Source organism: Bicyclus anynana, chromosome 21 (genome assembly GCF_947172395.1).
Source record: "Bicyclus anynana chromosome 21, ilBicAnyn1.1, whole genome shotgun sequence".
Lineage (NCBI taxonomy): Eukaryota > Metazoa > Arthropoda > Insecta > Lepidoptera > Nymphalidae > Bicyclus > Bicyclus anynana.
In genome coordinates this window covers 3,797,773-3,821,852 of record NC_069103.1, presented here as the reverse complement: position 1 = coordinate 3,821,852, position 24,080 = coordinate 3,797,773, and the positions used below count along the sequence as shown (strand labels likewise).

General features: G+C 36.7%; 2 protein-coding genes across 4 annotated transcripts in view; both read right to left on the bottom strand.

The window, feature by feature from the left end:
- The window catches only part of LOC112044333 (carboxylic ester hydrolase), a 41,799-nt gene that overhangs the window by 6,626 nt on the left and 11,093 nt on the right, over positions 1–24,080 (bottom strand). For all 3 annotated transcript variants that reach the window (XM_024080153.2, XM_052888221.1, XM_052888220.1), the window contains exons 3-8: positions 18,289–18,527; positions 11,903–12,097; positions 10,491–10,686; positions 7,092–7,226; positions 6,105–6,240; positions 4,298–4,531 (exon numbers count right to left, since the gene is read on the bottom strand). In XM_024080153.2, the coding sequence (XP_023935921.2) occupies positions 4,298–4,531; positions 6,105–6,240; positions 7,092–7,226; positions 10,491–10,686; positions 11,903–12,097; positions 18,289–18,527 (1,135 nt within the window). The remainder of the gene's footprint in view (positions 1–4,297; positions 4,532–6,104; positions 6,241–7,091; positions 7,227–10,490; positions 10,687–11,902; positions 12,098–18,288; positions 18,528–24,080) is intronic.
- LOC128199293 (uncharacterized) lies at positions 20,104–22,839 on the bottom strand. Its single transcript, XM_052888222.1, has one exon. The coding sequence runs from the start codon at positions 22,341–22,343 to the stop codon at positions 21,588–21,590; it is 756 nt and encodes a 251-aa protein (XP_052744182.1). The 5' UTR covers positions 22,344–22,839; the 3' UTR covers positions 20,104–21,587.

Genomic DNA, 24,080 nt, shown 5'->3' with positions numbered 1-24,080 from the left:
CCAGCAAGTAGGGTTGCCAGGTCGCTGAAATTAAAAGCCGGACAGTCCAGCCAGTTTGGCCTGACATTTGAGTTAAAAAGCCGGACAGCCCACACATTATTGAGGATTTTGTGTACATCAGTATGGTCAGGTACGAAGATTTTTTATGTAAAATCAAGGATTATTACCGTAAATTTTGTTCCCACACACACTAGTCGTTCGCTCGTTTGCTAAATGTAAAACCAAACAAAAGCCGGACTAGCCGGACACCGTTTATATCAGCTGGACACGGATTAGATAAACCTATGTCCGGCTTTATCCGGACACATGGCAACACTACCAGCAAGCTCACACTGTCATTATCTGGTTCACTCTTTGTTTCACTGTCCGTTATCTAACAGTTGACGGGAAGTTGCATGCGACAAACGACATACGTGACCATAACACGTTACGTAGTCCGAAAACTTATATTCACGTAGTGAGGTGAACTAGGTAGCTACTAGTATTTGCTATGTAAGTATACTTCGCAAGGTATTACTGACTAAGGCATGGGAAAACACGCCGCTCTCGAAGTTTCCTAATATTGGTCCATGATACTTGAAGTAATATTCCATTCTTGTGACACTACATTTTCACGGTAATAATCTAGACAATTAACATATTCTTTAACTGAACTCTTTACCGAATTGTAGCTCTAAAGAACTTTGAAGGTTTGAAGTACATTTTCAAAAGGAAATAGTAAATACACGTTGTCTATTACATTATGTACCTTCTAGCGGACGCCCGCGACTTCGTCCGCGTGGAATTCAGTTTTTCACAAATTCCACAGGAACTATGGATTTTTCCAGGATGACAAGTAACCTAGGTGTTAATCCAGAATGAACTCTATTTCTCTCTATTGTCATTGCAATGTCATTTTTCGGCCATGTCCAAAGGACATGGCCGAAAAATGACATTGCGTTTACACGTACTTAGCAAGTGTATTTATATAATAAAAATAGAAAGATGAATTAACACATAATTCTTAACCTCTCTGAACTTCTCAGTTTTTATTTAAAAATAAAAAGATTGCAATATGAATTCGTCCATATCCAATGCTTCTGTCCAAAGAATACTCGCGCTAATTTTAAGAACTACTGGTCCGATTTGAAAAATTCTTTCAGTGTTAGATAGCCCATTTATCGAGGAAGGTTATGGCATATATATAATCCCCGTATTCTTACGGGAACGGGAACCAGGCGGTTGAAACCGCGCGGCGTCAGCTAATAATCAAAATAAAATCCATACCATGCCTAAAGGACTTAGGTGTAGTATCGTGTAAATAACTACATACACATCAATTTTTTTATATGTTTATACGTCTGGTTATATAGAGAGCAACCAATTCATATTATTAATGAAGCACTATAAAACCTTTTAAAAAATAATCTGATTTAAACAAGCTCATAGGTAATTTAGCACTGTACTGCTAAACATGTAACAATTATTTGTAGGTAGGCGTTATAGATAATAATAAACGAAGATGTACCTACCTTTTGTTTGCCACATAGAGATCTACAGGTAGGTAACGTACTACGCCGCTAAATCGCTTGGGGACACGTCTCGTCGTCTCAATAATTAGCCACTACTAATACACCTATCTACCACCAGATCAGAACTTCAGGCCTATTTTGTATATACATTTTAGTGGTTTTAGTGGGTCACATTTTCAGCGGTGGATATTTTTCTCGGTGTAAGATTCTGAATAATTCGTATTAATTCGTAATTAATAAAAATGTGGCCTACTATTACTTAATCCATGTCAGGTTACCGTAATAATTCTCAACATCTGTATGATATTGTGAAGCGTCATAAGTGCTTTACTATCAGAATAATTATTTATTTATACTATAAATAAATAATTATTCTTACTTTTAAATCTTGGAATCTTTATTTGGAAGACGAGCCTACGACGGTCAGCGGTCAGCGAGCCAGCGCGGTTCACCATTTTGCAATGCAACATAGTACATAGAAGCGGACGTTTCGCGCGAAATAAACATGACATGTTTAAGTCTAGTCTGTTGTAATGACAACTTCTGCGAGTTTAATATTTATAGTAATTTAATATACCAATTTTTAGCATCATAAAATATCAAATATCATTTGTGTAAATTGAAATTAGTAGCTCATACAAAAATCGGCCATGTCCTTTCAGCCAAATCGCTTCAGTAGCCGCAGCCGGTGCCTACTAGTGGATATCATACAATAGATAGATGACATTTATACAAAACTAGCGGACACCCGCGACTTCGTCCGCTTGGAATTCAGTTTTTCGCAAATCTCACGGGAGCCATGAATTTTTCCTGGGTGAAAAGTAGCCTATGTGCTAATCTAGAGTGAAATCTTCAGTACCCGCAGCGTAAAGGAGGAACAAACATACACACACACACAAACTTTCGCCTTTATAATATTAGTGGTGTGATGTATACAAATGTATTAATAGGCCAGCTGGTCTTTTTATTACAAGATATAAGTTAACAAAACTATACGTCAAAACAAAAAAAAAAGGTGCTAATATGTACCGTGACAATTAAAATCGCTTCGCAATCGTTACACACAGTTCTTTTTTTGATGATTCCTCAGCTCTTGAATGTTTGTTGAAACCGTGGCTAATTTACTGCTACGGGCAATTTACGATATTGAAAGATTTACTTATCTAATTACTAGTACGTGCCAAAGCGTTCTCAAGTTTGTGGTTACGAATTGCAATTAAGCCAAGTTGAACAAGAATGTTTCAAAACTAATAACAAAACAGGTATTTTAGTCAAAAATCTTTAGAAGAATCATTATTCGAGGATCTGTCAATTGAAGAGACTATTTTATAATTCGGTATTTTGACGAATACACAGGCTCTATGGAATACACAGGCTCTATGGAATACACAGGCTCTATGGAAGTTAACAGACATACTTAGTCTCGACACGAGTAGTTAATAAGTAACTAAACGCATATATAGGTACTAAATTAGTAATTTATACTAATTCTCGTGTTATAAAGAAGTTTTGTGGTATTGTAGGATATAATCTCGGTATCTACCGATGAAAATTCGTTTACCACGCCACGTTATTTGTGAGTGTTATAGATTCCCGTATATCTATCCCGTATATCCCCGTATTTTCACTGAAAGTTAGAATTAGCCAATTTGTACATGTGTTTTCTGTGAGCAAGTACGAGTCGGACTCGCGCACATAGAGTTCCGTACCATTGGCTATCTATAAAAAACGGTAAAACTCTATACACCACTCATACATTTATTTTATTCTGTGTTGTAATATTTTTTAACGTGACAACAGAAATATATTTGTAAAAATTTCAACTGTCTAACTAATATCACGGTTCATGAGATACGAGTAACGAACCTGGTGACGGACGGACGGATGGACAGCAAAGTCTTAGTAATACAGGGTTCCGTTTAACCCACATTTGGGCACGGAACCCTAATAAACATTGTATATACTCATACCTACTTAATTTAAATTGTAAGTGTAGGTTATTTTGCATGTCCATATGGCAGTCGATTCCGATATTTATGTTGATGCTACAGATATAAAATTTTATGACAACTACTTACTTCATTATGTCCATTCTTACCGCTTACGAATTGTCGATAATTTCGTTTTCTACTTAACTTTATCTTTTCCTTGTCCATCTTGCAAAAGTTTTATACGGACTGACGAAATATAAACCACTTTTTGATTGAGAAAGACTTGGCCCTCAGTCAAAAAAGATTCACACAAGCAAGTATTCCCACAGTGACGTAGGACCTATCAGACAATAAGTGTCATAATCAGATATGCTTAGGACATGGACTTCTTAGCCCACACAAACGTTTTTCTTCGTCGGTTTGTTAAAGCTAATATCAGCTCATGCTAATAGGCAAGTAGGTACGACAGTTTTATCATGAAACCTGCTGTCTGCCTCTCAGAGAGAACTACCATAGAAACTCCATAAGTTGAATACTGTAGTGTATTGAATACTGTACTGGAGCATGAGAATGAGAAATGACGAAGGCTATCACAGTCTCTCCAGCACGAATATTAGAGACACCGTAGCAAAGTATCTGCCAACTATTCGCGAATAACATATGACCACGAAGAAACTCCATTTGTGAATGTCTAACTTCTTTATCATAACAAAAATACGCATAACTCTCGCCGCAATGCGTACTTACACAGTACGCATTGCATCCAGTAAGTCATTGCATCTGGCAGAAATTTATCCACAAAGTATTAAAATTCTTTTTTCTTTCCTCGTTAATACAATAACAAAAACTACTCACGTCGAAAGAGTATAATGCCTTCTTGCGCATTGTATCCAGTAAGGAATGGCACGTCAGCTCCGGGCAACAGTTCCCTCGGAGGCTTCGTCAGGAAGGCTCCGGGTATGTCCTGCTCCACGACGGGCAGGAACGGCAGCGCCACTGTGCTGTGAAGGTCAGCGGACTTGCCCGGAGCACCCGCTAGCCTCACTCCTGCCTTGACTAGCGACTCGCTTGGTGTGGCGCGAAGATAGCCTGAGAGAATAAGTTAGAATGTTTTTATCGTCAGCATTATTATCAACCCATATTCTCTCCTCTTTGAGTCTCCTTTCAGAATGAGAGGTGTTAAGCCAATAGTCCCCAAGCAGAGAATTAAAAAAATTCTCTGGTAAGCAGACTTTCTCACGATGTTTTTCCTTCACCGTTTGAGACACGTGACATTTAATTTCTTAAAAGTTGGAGATGCATGCCCCGGACCGAATTCGAACTCACACCCTCCGGAATCGGAAGCAGAGGTCATATCCACTGGATTATCACAATTTTTATGTTTTTAATATTAAGTGCAGATTGCTTATTTAGTTCGCTATAGTGAATAGGTTTATTCAGGGTATTAAATGGTGATATTTCCCATTACTATGTATATATCACTTAGATTCAACTTTTGATAAACTACCCTCTTCCCAACTTAACTTTTTACTGATGCTTAATTAATAGTTATACAACTTAACAGTCATAATGTCCTACAAATTGCGTGGTACATTATCTCGTTCCGACGCTTAGAAGTTTTTATTTCCTAGTAACTCTGTTAGCTACCAGATTCAAGAATTTTCGAAAATAAAAAAGTTGATCGTCTCATCGATCAAGCTACGAAAAATCAACTTGATAGTAATCAGTTGTACAAAATGTTCTACGGATCCCGGGTTATGAACATTACATAATAATAATAATAACATTTTGTATAAAATGAATGTAGGTCACGGATGAAAAGATGAGCGTGCACTCAACAAAGCCAAAAGCGGCCTCATCCACTATCTGAACCCAAATCGGTTGACTATTAGCCTTGATAGTCAACAACAGTTCACCTTTTATGTAAGTCGATGTCATGGCTTGGAAGCACTTAGCACTGCGATGAATTTATATGACGTGTTAATCAAAATTCCTACATTGCCAAAGGAATTTTTAAATTATGATAAGTGACGTCGGGAGATCATATATTACGTTTTATTATGTTGTTAACAGTCATTAAAAAGTATTCAGAATAAGCCTACTTGATAATGATATTGCCGTGTCTATCAAGATTTAATAAGCATGTATTTTTCTGGCTGTTATGGTTAACTCGTAAGTCAGAGGTTCCCAAACGATTTCGGACCAGAGATCCCTTCCCTTCCCTCATTTCCTTATTTATTGTATAATGATACAGAATAAAAAATGGTCCAGAATGAGTCTTTACAAGCAGCGTTGTGAAGCCGTTGAAACCCATAAAAAAACAAACGTCATGCATCCCTTGACATCCGTTCTTATTTGTATTACAAAATTTAACACTAAAAACAATCACGTAAATTAATATAATAATTAATAAACAATTTTCAAAATATTGAAAAACCTAAGACGCCATTTTTCTTGAATAATATTGAAAACTACTGATGCGACGCTTCGACTCGTGACTCTAGAATGTATTTGTTTTTGAACTTTGTATTTGACACGGCTACGATATCTTCGTGTTTCGTGCGTTCTATCTGCCTATTATTCTTTAATCTGTGTATAACATATACTTATAACATAACACGTTCGACAACAACAGTTTTACACCAAAAAATGTAGTCCTCACCGAGCAGCTCGGCGGTGCTGTTGGTGTCGATGCCCAGCTCGCGGCCCAACTCGAAGGCGCGGACGCGGGGCTCCTGCGCCACCGCCCACGGCGACAGCGCCACTCCACTCTCTGCGATGGCCGCGTGGAACAGACCCTGGAACAATAGGTAGGGATGAAGCCCCTAAGGGAAAGCTCTTAACCCAAAAAAATTCATGGGTTCCGCGATATTTTCGAAAAACTGATACTTTCCTTTCTCCTACTACTTAATATTACCTATAAGCGCGACTATTTATGAGAAGTGATAGCCTAGTGGACATCACCTCTGCCTCCAATTCCGGAGGGTGTGGGTTCGAATCCAGTCCGGGGCATGCACCTCCAACATTTCAGTTGTGTACATTGTATGATATTAAGTATCACGTGTCTCAAACGGTAAAAAACATCGTGAGGAAACCTGCATACCTGAGAATATTCTTAATTCTCTGCGTGTGTGAAGTCTGCCAATCCGCATTGGGCCAGCGTGGTGGACTATTGGCCTAACCCCTCTCAATCTGAGGGGTGACTCGAGCCCAGCAATGAGCCGAATATAGGTTGATAATGACTATTTTTGACTTCATTAAAATAATAATAAAGTATTTATTTCATTAAAATCTACCTACTATTTACATATAGCGCCGTGCCGTTTACGTTTAAACCGGTGATAGCCCAGTGGATTATGACTTCTATTGATTCTTCTATTCTTCTATTGATTATTCTATTTTATGATTCTGCCTTCGATTCGGAGGGCGTAGGTTCGAATCCGGTCCGGGGAATGGACCTTCAACTTTCCATAACTAACACATATTCCAAAAAAATCATAATGAGGAAATATACATAAGTCTTGTGAAGTCTGCGAATCCGCATTGGGTCAGCGTGGTGGACTTAGCCTAACCTCTCATTCTGCCAGGAGACCCGTGCTCAACAGTGAGTCGAATAAGGGTTGTTACTAATGATTAATGTATTATTCACCTGTGACGATGAGGAAAGCATGTGTAAATGCACGGAGGCGGCGCCGGCTGATTCTCCGAAGATCGTCACTCGTTCCGGGTCTCCACCGAACGCCTCGATGTTGTCTCGCACCCACTTCAGCGCCATCACTTGATCCTTCGTAAACAGAGGACATATTAAGCCAGAGATAAGTGTTGTCAGTGGCGGATTTACAAATTTGCCACCAGTAGGCTGTCCAATTTTTGCCGCCTCTACTATTCCTTCTTACTTGATACCCTAGTTCGCAATAATATTAATTAAATACATTTATTCTTTTAATAGAGCCGTGATAGCCCAGTGGATATGACCTCTGCCTCCGATTTTGAAGGGTGTGGGTCGTATCTGGTCCGGGGCATGCACCTCCAACTTTTCAGTTGTATGCATTTTAAGAAATTATATATCACTTATCTCAAACGGTAAACGAAAAACATCGTGAGGAAACCTGCATACCAAAGAATTTTCTCAATTCTTTGCGTGTTTGAAGTCTGCCAATCCGCATTGGGCCAGCGTGGTGGTCTCATTCTGAGAGGAGACTCGAGCTACTGATGATTCTTTTAATATTTTAATACTGCACACTGCACAGTAAGTAGTAAGTATGTACGAGTACCTACAGAAGGACTAAAATATTAAAATTTCAAGACACTCTCTCTCTCTCTCTCTCTTACAACATACTCTACAACGTACCTTACGATGATTTTCATTATTTCTGTAAGACTAATATTAATATTACTAATATATTTTCGCAATTCAACGCGGGAATGCTGCCTGCGTGATGGGCACCCTACCAAGGGCGGCAAATTTTGATAAATATTTTTAGGTATTAGTTTTAATTTTAATTTATTTTAATTTTGTAGTTGTAGTTGTATTGATATTTCCTTATATTTTATTTTTATAATAAGTTTAGCCTATTTAAGCTTGAAACAGTAATATTTTTAGGTCAAATTTTGTCGCCCCCTAAAATCTGCCGCTCTAGGATCCAGCCTACTTTAGCCGACTGGTAAATCCGCCACTGAGTGTTGTGTGTTATTAAGGACTTATTCCATTGACCTCTTTTGTTATAAGAGCTCAATTATTCATTCTTAACATACCTGGTAATCATTGGGGTACTGTTTTTCGGTAAGTGTTGCTTTGTCTGTTTGCTCGTAGAAAAAAAAAGTGCTCGTCAAAAATATATTTAAAACGACATTCCTACGTCCACATTATTTACCATCTATACTTATACTATATCTGTAGAAAGGTCAATTCTGTACATGAAACACATTTTCCAAAAAATTTTAATAAAAAAAATTCAACCGACTTCCAACTCAAAAAATAACTTTAACTAAAAAGCAAAAAATAACATCCTACCTATGTGCTACCTTCTGATCAGTTTGAAGGCGGTGCCAAGCCTGCCAAGCCAAGTTTGAGTTGGAAGTCGGTTGAATTTTTTTTATTAAAATTTTTATTTTTTTATTTTTAGTGTTAGCATACCCACTGCGAGTGTACAGTCACAACCTATCTAAGTGGAAAGTTCTTATCAATACAAAATTATCAAGTCCAAACACAAGATAGCTTGTGTGAGCCGTCGAGGAGTTCTCTTCACTGTCCCTCGTCTTCATCATCAGACTTTAATACAGTCACAATCCATCTAGGTGGAAAGTTCTCATCAATACAAATTAATCAAGCCCAAACAAAAGGTGACTGCTGTAAATCCTTGACGAGTTCCATCGTCTGTGTTTCGGCTCCATCATCAGACCAACTCCAAACTTTCATAAAGTTGTAGTGGTTTAAAATACCTTATGGAAACACTAACAAACGTACTAGCCGTCTCTACAACTTTCGAAAGTTCCCCTCAATTTCTCCAGGATGCCATCATCAGATCCTGACATGAAAAAAATGGGACCACCCTGGAAGTAAACCCTACTAAACAAAAAAAGAATTTTCAAAATCGGTCCATAATTGACGGAATTATCGCTGGACATACATAAAAAAAAAAAAAACATACATACAGCCGAACGTAGAACCTCCTCCTTTTTGGAAGTCGGTTAAAAATAAATAAGTATCAGGGGGTGATTAGTGATCGATACTGATGCCAAAATTGTAATCAGTAAAATTTTCGTCTGTCTGTCTGTATGTTCGTTATAGAAACAAAAACTACTCGACGGATTTTAACGAAACTTGGTACAACTATTATTCAGGCAGGTTATAGTATACTTTTCATCACGCTACGATCGATAGGAGCAGAGCGAAATGGAAATGTTGGAAAAACGGTAGAAGTTAGTCCATTTTTACAGACATACTACTGCAAGGGCTGGATTGAAGAGGTGTAAGGGCGGACGAAGTCGTGGGATCCGCTAGTCATAAATATATACGAGTACACTTGGCCGATATATCTACGGCGTGACCAAGAGTTGCTCAAGCTGTAATCAACTCAGTATAATTTAGAGTCATCATTGGGATTGGATTTACGCAAAGCTAACTCATATGAATGCCCTTCTAACTACGCACTACAAACTTATCTGTCAATGTAGCTTTTGTCTGATTATAGAGGTCTACTTATAGTTGTAGGTACTTTTTAACTAACTACCTTCAATTTTAAACTATAGGTAGCTATACTAAAAAAAGTCACTGATAACATAGGGATTAGTAGTTTTTGGGGAAATTATTTATTACAGACATACGATTTTAATACAGAACATCCAATTTTTAAGTCAGGTAATACGGCGAATTAAGTAATATTCGACTGCATGACGGACAGTTACGGAACCCTAATTGCGGACATACAGACCCTAAACTACGTGCGTCTCGAACGCGCTTGGCTGGTTTTATTGAATTTCAATTTATTCAAAGATGAACAAGAACAACAAACCTTGAGACCTAAGTCTTATTTCTAAATGTTTTCAATAAGATTTTCTTTACAGAACGACGAAAGCGTGACTGTGACGTATCCATCCGTAAAACTAACAAAACCTAGGATATACCTATACTAACAAGGCAGGCAAGCCAAAAAGTGGCCTCAATTGGTTCCTGTAAAGATACCTTGTTTTGTCAGCCGTTTTCTTTAATTTGGCTGACGCTCTTCCGCGCGTGTCAGTTTGTCAAGGCAGTTCTGAACAATTCGGCTTAATGATGTCTCACCTTAGCAGCGAATGCAAATTGCGGACTGGGGTCATAATGTTCGTCAGATAACAATCGGACTAATGTTAACGATAATGACCGGGATCGATTCCTTAACTTCTTCTCCGAAGCACGGCGGTGTGAAACCACCAAATTCCCAGACACCAAAAGAAAATCTGTTTAAATTATTAGTCTTTAGACTCGAACCCAGGAGCTCGTGATCCGAATACATGCTAACTATTGGATCAACAACAAGACAGTTCAATGTTAATGATACCCACATACCTTGAGTCCCATATTTCCTGACACCTCTTCATTGTCCAAGCTCAAGAAACCGAGAGCTCCAAGCCGGTAGTTGAGTGTGACCAGCACCACGCCTGCTCCCACCAGGTGGTCGGGTCCGTACAGGAACGCGTTGCCCGACCCCACTGCGAACGCACCTCCGTGAATCCATACCATCACCGCGAGTTTTGGGTTGTATCTGGTTACCAAAAGTTGCCAAAGATTAGTTGCCATCCAGAGGGGTAATAGCGTCATCAGATTAAGTACCTATATTTTTATAGTAAATATTTATATAGACTATCTACCGAAATCACTGGGGTGCGATTCCGCTATTTTAAACTCGTCGATGTAATATTCGCGTATAATAAGTTTTATTAGAATTTAAACTTTATTTCTATGGGATGCCAAAAATAAAATGTCACTAAATTCGAAGTTGCCATGGAAATGAGCGATGTCACATCGCTGTAACTTTACAGAATGCAGGGGCTGGCCATTTCTTATTCTGTAAACATTTATGAAATATTGTGTAACTTAAGTAATAAATCGTGTCTAGAGAAAAAAAATTCTTTATTCACAAAAAAACTAGGTACAGACTTTTAAGTAAATTGTTTCGTTGTAGTAGGTCGGTAATTTTGTACGTGATCTTAAATTGTTTAATTGCTTTATTTTACTTAACACAGTTCAAGTAAAATTTTCAACATGAAATGGAAATGTCAGATTTACCGGTTTTTGGGGGCTCGATCGTGTGATTTATGGGTGTGTTTAATAGATTTAATACAAATATTTTTGGACTTACGAGTATACTGATTGTATAGGTACCAGTAAATGTTCCACTGTAATTTAAAGGTCAACGGAGGATTACGAAATTTATTGAACACAAACATACTCTTATAAAACAGCCTTGCCATTTCCGAGTAATAAAATAATATTTTATTATTTACCTCATACTTATGAATTTAAAAATTGCTTACATTGCACCGTGAGTAGCGATTAACGAATCATAACTAAGGTCACATTACTAATGAGCTTTGTTTAAAGACGCCTCAGTATCCTTGTAAGAATAATTCAACCTTATAAAATTATACAAACAAATATAAAATCATTTTTTTTATTATTTATTTAAAATACCTATTTATAATAATATATAAATATCATAATTATCAACCCATATTCAGCTCACTGCTGAGCTCGAGTCTCCTCTCAGAATGAGAAGGGTTAGGCCAATAGTCCACCACGCTGGCCCAATGCGGATTGGCAAACTTCACACACGCAGACAATTAAGAAAATTCTCTGGTATGCAGATTTCCTCACGATGTTTTTTCCTTCACCTTGCATGCCCCGGACCGAATTCGAACCCACGCCCTCTAGAATCGGAGGTAGAGGTCATATTTGCAAACAAATAAAAAAATCATTACCCTGTCAACTTATCAGGCAATGCTGGCGTGTAGACGTTTAGGAAAAGGCAGTCCTCATCCCCTTTGTAAGTATCGAAGAGCATGAAGCGATGCGGACACACGGCCCCCTCCTCCAGCGCGTCGCGGACCCCCGACCACGGCTCCAGCGCCAGCGGCGGCCTGAACCGCAGCGAACCGCGGGGAGGCTGGGCATATCTAAATTAAACGTAGGCATGTTAGTTAAAAACTAATCAAAGTATCATCGTTGTCACAAATGCCTGCCCCTGTAGCCAATATGGGAATGACATTGCTATCGACAGGTAACGTGATCAAGATCTGTCTTGATCTTTGTCCCATAATATTGTCTAGTTTTCAAAACGTTTACGGTTGTAGAAAGACAATCGTCGTGCCACTTGGTACAGGGGCTAATATTGGATTCTGCAGGCAGCAGACATGTAAGTTGAACCAAAATGACGGTTATCTGCGCAGAACCTGTACAATTATAAACCAAAGTATTAGGGTGATTTTCCACCAGATATGTGCTATGCTATACTGCGAAGATGTGAAATCTACGATATGAAAATATGTGACAGATTCCACCAATACTAAGCTGTGCGAGGAAGATGCGCTATAAAGATGCGCTTCCGCAAAGTAGCTAAGCCAGAAAGATGTGCAGCTCGAGCTACGAGTATGCGATGTATCGCTGCTCTGTACATAGGTACCCACTACCCACTAGCAGGCATCCATAGCACCTATTCAGATCACGCATTCATAGCACCCATCCATAGCACCCATCCATAGCACACATCCTTTCATATAATATACATATCTTAGTTGAATCCGTTTCCACCAGTGCTAAGCTATGTGCACCAATGATTATGATTGGTGGATATCAAACGCATCCATAGCAACGTAGCGTAGCATATCTCTGGTGGAAAAGCACCCTTAGACGCGTACTCCGTAGTTCCATTTGAAATAATTAGCTATTCAACAAAGTGGTCCATGCTGCTTCCATCTTAGACTGGTGAGACACAGCTGATCATTGAATAAACAATTGGGTATTTTTTTCATTTCACTATTGGTCGTTAAAAATAGGTCCAACGACTTCTAAAATCTAAAATGGATTTCCTTTGCAGTAGTCCTAGGATTTCTACAATAACTGATTATTCTAAGACAATAGGTCACCTTCATCATTATCAACCCATATTCGGCTCACTGCTGAGCACGAGTCTCCTCTCAGTATGAGAGGAGTTAGGCCATAAACTGCGTTAAGCGTGCCTCTCGCGTGTCCATACAAAAACGACCCGCGCGTGCCCATGCGCGTGCACACGCTCGTGAGCCCGTCGCGTGATACTTCCGTGCAATGGGGCACGCATGCACGCGACGTGATCACGCATCACGTTGGACGGGTCCACGCGCGAAGCCCGCTAGCGGGTGCACGCGCGTGCTTGTTCAGTTGACAGCGCTATCTCGAACCGACCGCACGCGCGTGCCCGGCCCATAACAAAAAATGACAAATTTTGATACAGAAAGGGTAATTGTTGAAGTTCAGTGTCGTCCTGCCATATGGGACCAATCAAGCGAAATATTTAAAGACCGGGACGCTAAATCAAAAGCATGGCTAGACATTTGTAAAGTACTGTTTGAAAATTATGATGACTGGAGTGAAGCAGAAAAAAACATACAAGGTAAGTACCTACACTCTTTATTTATTTTATAATAACGTAGGTTAGGTAAACTATTCTTTGCGCCAAATTTTTATTTTTAATAATCTATGCAATTAGTTATATATAATTAGTTATTTCAATTTTATTTGTGTCAATTAAATGTTTTCAACAATTAATCCAACTATAAAATTAAAACTCGGAATATTTACAATAATTTACCTATGTAAATATAAAATCATGCTTATATTCAAAACTAGTGCAGAGATACTGCGTATTTCTGAACATTGTGAAATTCGTGTGAACAATGTCCCATAATATTGGTATGGTTTTATATTGCTCGATAGATTCCAAAGTTCTTGCTTTCGGCCACGCGGTTATGTTAATAAAAAATGTGTGGTAAAAAACCGTGAAAATTCAATTATTGAATGTACATAAATTATAATAAATTATTTTTAAGTAAAAAAAAAACCGCCTTCAAAAAACGAAGAACTAAAAAGCAAAAAATAATTATTTTTTAATTATTCACTTATAAATATGATTTACAAGCAAAAACCGATAAAACAAATGTACTTACTTTATACCTAGTGATAAGCACTGAAACATTTTGGATTCAGTGCCAAATGAAACATTGAAGTGCGTTCAAATAGCACCCCATTGGCACCGACTCCAAAATGTGTCAGTGCTTATCACTAGGTATAAAGTAAGTACATTTGTTTTATCGGTTTATGCTTGTAAATCATATTTATAAGTGAATAATTAAAAAATATTATTTTTTGCTTTTTAGTTCTTCGTTTTTTGAAGGCGGTTTTTTTTTACTTAAAAATAATTTATTTTTTGCTTTTTAGTGTTCTAAATAAAAAAGGTACACGTAAATGTTGGAGTTATCTTGTTTTATTGCAGAGTTCCTATAGCCATGTTTCGGCTCCAGCATCAGATCAGCTATGTCTTCGTAATATTCCTTGATTTCCATATAGGGTAAAAGTGCTCGGCAATACGAATCAAACGAGCCCAAATTTGTTGGAGCTATCTCGTTTTATTGCAGAGTTCCTATGGCCACCTTCCGGATCCAGCATCAGATCAGCTCTGTATCTTCATAAATTGCATTATCATGCAAGTCACTTCAGAAAATATCGTTATCGCTTCGAGTGTACCTATAATATTAAAAAGATTCCCTCAAGTTTCCCAGGATCCCATCATCAGATCGCAACCTGGTTTTCATGGGACCAACTAGAAACGACACCCTTTCAAACAAAAAAAGAATTTTCCAAATCGGTTCAGCCGTTTTCGAGTAATCTCCGAACATACCTAAAAAAAAAAAAATAAAAAAAAAAAAAAAAAAGATTCCGACGAATTGATAACCTCCTCCTTTTTGAAGTCGGTTAAAAAAGCCAACTATCTTCAATAAATACTGCGATCTTGCCATGACAGCTGTCCGTCTGCAACGAAATAATCTGCGAAGTTATCGCGTAATGTATACGAATCTCTGTGGGTATTTCCAATTAACCCCCGAACTGAACGTATATGGTCTGGTATAATGACAATATCATGAAAGTCATTAATTTGACTTCTTGATCTTATAAAATTATGCAAAATACAAATTGTTTTAAGAAAACAAATTGCTTTGTCTTTTCCAACGTTCACTGGACGATGGAGTATGCGAAATTTATTAGCCATGATACCAAATGTACACTCAATATAACGTCGCGCTCTCGTTAACCTATAATTGAATATTTTTTTTTTGTAGTTTAAATCGAGAGCTCGAGCATATGGCCGCATGACATGGCTAGATAACCCAAATGCTTCATCTCCTACAATAATATAGGGCAAAGCTGCGGTTGTAGCAATGTTTGTTGGTTTATCATTGTGTATTACGGGCAATGCTTTGGCAGGAGGAATATCTATTAAGTCATTGTTGATTTGTTCGTACAATCGGCTTTGTGTGAAAATTGCGGAGTCAGATTCTTTACCCTGCACTCCCACGTTTATATAGGTAAACTCATAGTTGGCGTTACACATTGCAAGCAGTACAATAGAATAGTAATGCTTATAGTTGTAATAGAGGGAACCACTATGTGGAGGTCTTATAATGCGTATATGTTTTCCGTCTATTGCACCTATGCAGTTAGGAAACTGGGCTTGCGTTAAAAAACCTTTTTCAGTCTCTTCCCATAGCGCACGGGAAAATTTTGGTATACATTCTTCCTTTAACCTTTCAATTATAATTTGACAAACTTCTGTTACTATTTTTCTGACCGTGGTTAGTCCTGTATGATACGCCAGATGAATATCGACGAAGGTATGTCCACTGACTAAATATCTGTAATAAAATAAAATACCTGTGTTATTGTTTCAGTGAAAAAGCTGCAGCAAAGATGGAAAACTGCAAGAGACACTTATATAAGAGTGAGGTCTACTAAAAAAAAACTTAAATCAGGCTCCGGTTCCAGGGCAAATAAAACATACATTTACTATGACATGCTGTCATTTTTAGATTCAAACTCGAATACTCAAGGAGAAGAATCGGCAGACAATTTTAATCAGTCAGTAGAGCAAAACGCGTCACCGAGAACTTCACAAAATAATACGATTATTGAAGAAGATTTGATTAATATACCTAGCACCAGCTCCAGCGTTACCAAAGAAACACGATCTTCCAAGAAACGTAAGTGCGAATCGCCAACTGATTTCGAATTAGAGTTGTTAAATTGCGTGAAGAATAACACTGCAGATAATATGGACGAAGACTTGAATTTTTTTAAGTCATTATTACCAACTGTAAAAAAATTGAGTTCCTTTAAAAAATTATTATTTCGTACGAAAGTATTAGAAGCTTTGATTGATATAGAAAAAGAAATGATTATTACCATTGATGACCTTTCATTAACGCAAAATACGGTAACGAATGATTTAGAATCCTTAAATGTAAGATCAGATACGAACAATGAATAAATAGGTAACAAGAAAGACTTTGAAGATTTGATTAAGACTGTTTAATTATTAAGAACAAAAGAAAGAGAAGAACATGAAGAACTATTTAAGTTAGTAAAAAGCGCAATTTTATATTTATATTTTTCTGGTCTCACGTGCAATTATTATGATATGCAAGGGCATTCGCCAAAAGTTTACAAGCCTTGAGGTGTAATGTTCATAAGGAAAGAAACGGGGTCGATTCGGACACTTTTATCTTAAACCCTATTTTGGGGTCAAATAAAAAAGTGTATCAATAGACCCCTTTTTTACTTAATGGACCTTTTTTTTGAACCTACTCATAACATTGCTCCTTCATATGTCCTCTTCTTAAATTTAATCTTTTATGTAGTAAACTGTGATTATGATTGTGATGATAAATAAGAATTTAAAATAATATTAGTACCCGATCTAGTAATAGAAGGGAATAATTAATAAGGGAAATATTCATATGTAAAAACTTGCAATCAATATGCGTCATTATAATTAATACTTTGTAAGGTAGGTATATTAATATAATTAAGACATTTAGACTTATTGTACTGTTTTAACTGTTATTGTGTTTTTTTATTTTAAACTTGAACCTGTGATTTTATTAGTGTATTTCAAATGATTAATCAAAAACTAATTGTAACGTAGCGTTTATGCAAGACACTGTGATGACTGTTGTGATTAAGTATATAAAAAAATTAGTGAATAAGTAGGTATAGATAAAACAAAAAACGAAAACGATAAAACTGTGTAATTTAGAAATAACAAAATATAATTAATAAATGTAAGAAACTGTAATTATTATGATGATTAATAAGTGTGCGGTTATGTGTTTCGGTCCTAAGAACAGAGTGAACCACATCAAGAAAAACATTTTAAGCCATATTCAGGTGTCACTGCCGAAACAATAAGAACTTCTTCTTCTTTCTTGCTTGATGTGGCTAAACAGTAATGTGACTTACATAAATTGGCAAAAAAATATGAGTGTTCTAAACTTTTGTTAAATAATGACTGTTTTTTACATGAATAAAGATGATTATTAATATCGAAATGTCTTTACTTACCGCAATGTCATTGCAAATCGTTCCATTGGTGATACGATTGACGTAGATTTCAATCGTAGATTGTTAGTCTTCAAATAGGGCTCCAGTTTTGAATATAATTCATCATAGACTTGTAATGAAACTTTAAAATATTTGAAAAAAAACCTTTCATTTTCTCTTAATATACCAAACTTCACCACGAATTCCCCGCACAGTAACCTAGATTCAACGTACGGGCTTACTGGCTGGCGTCTTTTTTTGGCAATTCGTCGTCGCCTTCGTCTTGATAAATAATACAACATTAATTTATCCATAATTACTCGACTGTACACCTCCAACGTCAAAATTGTACTGAGAAAACTGCTACGCGGATGCACGCGCCGATGCCCGCGCATAAGCACGCGAACGTGCTCACGTGCGTGCACCAGAAGCGTGGCCCGCGACGTGCTCACGTGCGTACACACGCGTAACGCAGTTTATGCCCTTAGGCCATTAGTCCACCACGCTGGCCCAATGCGGATTGGCAGACTTCACACACGCAGAGAATTAGAAAGTTCTCTGGTATGCAGGTTTCCTCACGATGTTTTTCCTTTACCGTTTGGGACACGTGATATTTAATTTCTTAAAATGCACACTACTAGAAAGTTATAGGTGCATGGCCCGGACCGGATTCGAACCCACACCTTCCGGAATCAGAGGCAGAGGTCATATCCACTGGGCTACTATCACGGCTTTTTACCTTATTCCTTTAAAACTGTAATACGGCGTTTGCGCGCTAGTCCTCGCGACCACTCTTCGTCCGCGTAGTGAGCCAAAGCTAGTGTCCACGACCGGGCCGCCGCCGACCCGCATCCGATCCACTAGAGCATGCACGAGTCGGGCAGCTCTGGCCGGGACTGTCTGTAGACGGCGCAGGGCATGCTTCAGTCCCACAGACTCGCTCACTGTACTTGATAATCTCCGCCATGCTCCTGTCACCTAGAAGAAAAGAATTTCTCTTCAAAACCAATGTAATAAACAAGCACGATTTGACGTTTTGGTTGTTTGTTTCGATGTAATTAAAAAACAACACGACCGATTTTAAAAAATCTTTTACCGTTGGAAAGCCACATCTTCATCGAGTAACATAGACTATATTTTATTCCCGTGTTGCCACAGGAAAATGCCAGGAGCAGGTACAGCAGCACGTCGATTGTCCTTCTACATTTGCAAAATTCTTCGAAAATTAAAATTGTATGGAAATGACATTTGCTATCGACAGGTCACGTGATAAAGTTATCGATCGGATCTGTCAATCAAATATTTTTTTTTAATTTTCGGAGCGTTAGCGTTTGTAGAAAGAGAATCGACGTGACTACAAGCCCAGGGACCAGGTTACATATTATCTGAAAACGGATGGATACAGCCAAGAAAATGATCACAAAGAATGTTTCTACGACTACACTGTAATAGGCAAGTATGACGATGGTTCTTGAACGGGCTCAGTAACCAAGATGTTACATTTTGTTAAACTTTCAAAAATGAAATACCAACAGTAGCAAAAAATATTATTTATTGCGAAAGAGAATGAATTGTAAATAACAATACGGTCCAATGACACGAAAATTGATTACTCAAGTTCACGAAATATACTTTTTAAATGTTAAACGTGTTAAATAATATCAGTTTAAATCAATTGTAACCCATAATCACATCAATCACTCAATCAATCGGATATTTAAATGTGGATGATTGCCTCCAATGCCAGTAAGTATGGGGTTTTAAAAATGATCGAAAGGTGTGAAATACTTTTTATAATTGCATACTTAAGTAAATTATTTGACCTTTACAAATAGCGTGTTCATAAATGACGTCTTTGTCGGCCCATTCCAGGTGCCTGAATATAACTTCAAGGACGGATGTAAATAATTTTGGCGAGATAGGATCTCCTTGACGTACACCTCGTTTAATAAAAAATTCGTCGCCTGTAGATTCTAGCTTTACTTGCGCTGTAGCCTCTGCGTACACGTTTTTTAGAATACGTATGTATTTTGGTGTTACGCCTTGCATTTCTAGGGCATTCCAAATAAATGCGTGCTCTAGCGTATCGAAGGCTTTATTAAAATCCACAAACCCTAGGTAGTAAGTTTTATTGTATTCTTTAAATTTTTGTATGATTTGTCTGACAGCATGAATGTGATCTATAGTTGAGAAATTTCTTCGGAATCCAGCTTGTTCTTTAGGCTGATTTTCTTCAAGGATATTGCTAATTCTCGATAATATTATTTTTGAAAATACTTTGTAAACATTGGACATTAAGCTTATAGGTCTGTAATTTGTTATATCTTCCTTGTCACCTTTTTTATGTAACAGAATGATGGTCGATTTAGTCCAGTCCTCTGGAATCTCTTCTGTACTTATAATTTCATTAAATATATCTGTAAGTTTTGGTGCAATAACCGGTAGCGTAGTTTTTAGTATTTCGTTAGTGATAAGGTCTGGTCCAGGTGCTTTATCATATTTTTGTGTTTTAATAGCGTTTATGGTTTCTTCTTTTAGTATTTCAGGTATTCGCTCTTCCTCTGTTGGAGGATGTGTTTTTACGACTTGTGAGTCACATTGACTTTGGTATAGATTTCGGTAGAAATCAGTAGCGGTTTTTAGTATTTCAGTTCTTTTCCCAGAGATTTTACCATCATTCTTTTTTAAACTTGGTATCCAATCTTTCTTTTGGTTTAATACTTTTATCGCCTTTTTTATTCCTCCTGTTTTTTCTATATAGTTTTTCATAGTATTTAGTCGTTTTGTTTTCCTTTCTTTTCTAAGTTGTTCGCTAATATTTTTACTTATTTCTGTTATCTTTTGACGGTTATATTTACTTTTTTCTTGTCGTATAAGGTTTTTCCTTTCTCCAAGTAATTCTTTGATTTTAAGTGAGATTCCTTTTTTGTCATTCGTGTTTGTTTTCCTAGTTACAATTTTTATTTGGTTTAACAATTTGTTGTATTTTTCTTGTAATGATTCTTGGTTCTTAAACTCGTTATCTAGTGATGTTTTTAGATTATTGAGCAATAATTCTGTGTTGCCTGTATATTGAATGGTTGAGTATTTATTATGAAATGGTCTCTTTTCTTTGGAACGTGTTCCTGCCAGTGTAGCCCGAACCATCCTGTGGTCTGTATTAAAATTTAAATTATTTATGACTGATACGTCCTTAAAAACTTTTGTATTGTTAGACATTATAAAGTCTATTTCGTTCTTGTAAAGTCCATTAGGTGAGATCCATGTCCATTTTTTTGAAGGTTTCTTTTTATAAAAGCTGTTTAGAATGCTTAATCTGGTTTCCAGTGCAAAGTTTACTAGTCTTGTGCCATTCTTGCTTCTGTTACCAATTCCATAGCGTCCTAAAGTGAATTCTTCTCCGTTTTTTTGTTTTCCAATTTGGCCATTAAAATCTCCCATTACAATTATGTTTTTATATGCGTTTTCTATAGTACTTTGGAGATCGTTATAGAATTTTTCAATTTTTGTTATGTCTTCGTTTTTATCCGATTCTGTGGGCGAATACGCCTGAATAATAGTCCATTTTTCTTCTTTTTCTCCGTTAATAGGAAGTTTTATATTAAGAATTGCAATACGTTCTGATATTCCTCTAAGTTCTTCTATGTTGTTTAAAAGATTTCTTTTAACCATGAATCCGACTCCATATAGTCCGGGCGTCTCTCCTTTATAGTGCAATATATATTTTCCATGGTCTTCGATTCCTTCTCCGAGTTTTCTCATTTCACTAATTCCAATTATATCCCATTTTAATTCTTCTATTGCCAGTTCTAGTTCTTGAAGTTTTTCGGGAGTTCTAAGAGATCGACAGTTTATAGTTGCTATATAATAATCTGTTGTTTTATTTTCCTTGTGGGAATGGGGTTTATTTACCTTTAGAGGGTCTTGGTCATTTTCCCCCACGAGGACCAGTCGGCTTGGGGGAGTTTTATGTTTTGTTGTTTCTTTATGTTTTTTGCTACAAGAGTGTTGTGTTTTCCGTTTACCGATAGTTAATTGTTATTGCTTATTATCTGTTGTATTGGAAGGAAGAGAATTGGATCGGGCCCTCAATAAATCGAATGCATTTAATCTGTTTGTATTTGATGTCTTTATAGTTTGTTGTTTCCTTGGTTGAATATTATTTTGTGGCGATGTTGAATTTTCTCTTTTTCTTTTGTCGTTACTTGTGTTATTTATCTTTCCTTTTATTACTAATTTGTCGAATTTTAAATATGCAAAATTCCCTTTCTTCCTCTCCTCTATCAGTTGCGGTTGCAGCATTTTCCTTTTTTCTAAAACTTCTTTGGTGTAATCTTCTGCAACATGTACATCTTTAAAGTTTTTCTTCCTTTTCATAACCTCATTCTTTTTCCATTCACTTACGAAGGAAAATAGAATGGGCCTTGGTTTACCACCCGAATTGTCCTTTCCGATTCGATACATTTTATTTACTTCATAATCTTCCAAATTCAAGTTCAAGTCGGTTTCGAATATTTGTTTCACCTTTTGTATCAGTTCCTGTGAAGATTTTTCGCCTTCTTTGACTCCAAAGATAATTAAATTGTTTTGTTTCTTTCCTCTTTTCAAGCTTTCCACCTCTTTCTCAAGGTTTACCAATTTAATTTTCAAGTTTTTATTTTCTTCTATGATTGGTTGTAATTTTTCCTCCATTTTCTCCATTATTGTGTTAGTTATCGATTCTTTTAGTTCTAAAGTTTGTTTTTGCATTTCATTTTTCATTTTATTAAATAAAAGTTGAAATTGATCCTCCATTTTTGGAGATCGTAGAGGTGTGGTGAAACTTGATTGGTAGTCTATGGTTCCTTGGGTTGGCAACACCGAGATACTGTCAGAATCAATAGTTGTCACTGTCACCAATCTTCTTGGTCAATATTATGATTCATGCAAATATTCTAACCTTTTTGTTTTGTTTTTGTAAACATTGTAATTTATTACCAAGTACGTACGTGAATCAATGTTCCCACGGCTCTTCTCGTTGTACTTTGTAGTGGTTGTAATGTCAAAAGTGAATATGAAGTTTATTTTAAACACGAAGTTAACGGTAACTGCATTGCTGCTTTCAAAGTTTTGTTTGCAAAATATCTTCCAATATCCAGAGTGAACGCGAAATCAATGTTTCCACTGCACTCGCAGCACTTCACTTTATGTAATTTGGAATGTTGCGTTATAAAAGTGTACGTAAGTATTTTTAAAACATGAAATAAGCGGGAGCTACACAACTGAGATGTTTACGATTTGACAACCGGAAACGGAATGGGCCGACAAAGGAATAAATATAAACGGCGAACACCTGAGTCACCTACGTTTCGCAGACGATTTAGTTTTGTTTTCAGACAATTCAGAAAGCCTAGAAATAATGTTGCAACAGCTAGCGAACGAAAGTGATAAGGCAGGTTTAAAAATGAATTTAACAAAAACAAAAGTTATGTCAAATTCTACACAAACGAAAATAATAAAAATAAATAATGAGGAAATAGAATACGTAAATGAATACATATACTTAGGACAGCTAATATCAACCAAAGAATGTATGCAAAAAGAAATAGAAAGAAGAACGGCTAATACTTGGAAACGATATTGGTCATTCAGTGAAGTCATGAAAAATAAAGACATGCCTATGAAAGAAAAAAGAAAAATTTTCAACATGTGTATTTTACCATGTTTGTTATACGGGTGTCAAACTTGGGCATTGACAGAACAACTGGAAAATAAAATAAAAATTTGCCAGAACGGAATAGAGAGAAGCACTATAGGAGTCAAAAGAAAGGACCGAGTAAAATTAAAAGACATAAAAAGCAAAACTAAATTCAAAAATGCATACACAACTTACAAACAACTAAAGTGGAGATGGACAGGGCATATGATAAGAGAAAAGAAAGATAAATGGACCAGGACAATAACGGAATGGTACCCGAGAGACAGCAAGAGAAACAGAGGCAGACAGACTAAAAGGTGGGAAGATGATATTAGGAGCATAGCGGGGCCAATATGGTCTCGTATAGCAAGAAATAGAATACAATGGAAAACTTTAGAGGAGGCCTTTGTCGGAAGACAAGCTGCAGACTAACGACCGTTTGCCGATAGTAATTGTTATTATTATTTACTAAAAAAAAAAAAAAAATGTTATTTTATTTAAAGATTTGTATATTAATAAGTAATTTGGCAAATAGTAAAGTACTTTTTAAAATGTACACTGTAAACAAAACTCAGCAATAAAGGCTTTTTTATTTTTTTATTTTTTATTTTTTTTATTTTTTATTTTTTTTATTTTTATTTTTATTTTATTTTATTTTAAATGACGTCTGTAAAACGCACCAAAGTAAGAATCGATGACGTCATCGGTCAATAAGTCGAAAGAACCCTAGCGTCTGATGCATTGTGAGATTTCTTTGTAATGTTTGTGAATATTGAATACATAATAAGTTATTTTATTTCGTGTGCGTACGTTCCACATATAATATCATTGCCTCAGTCCTCAGTTATATAACT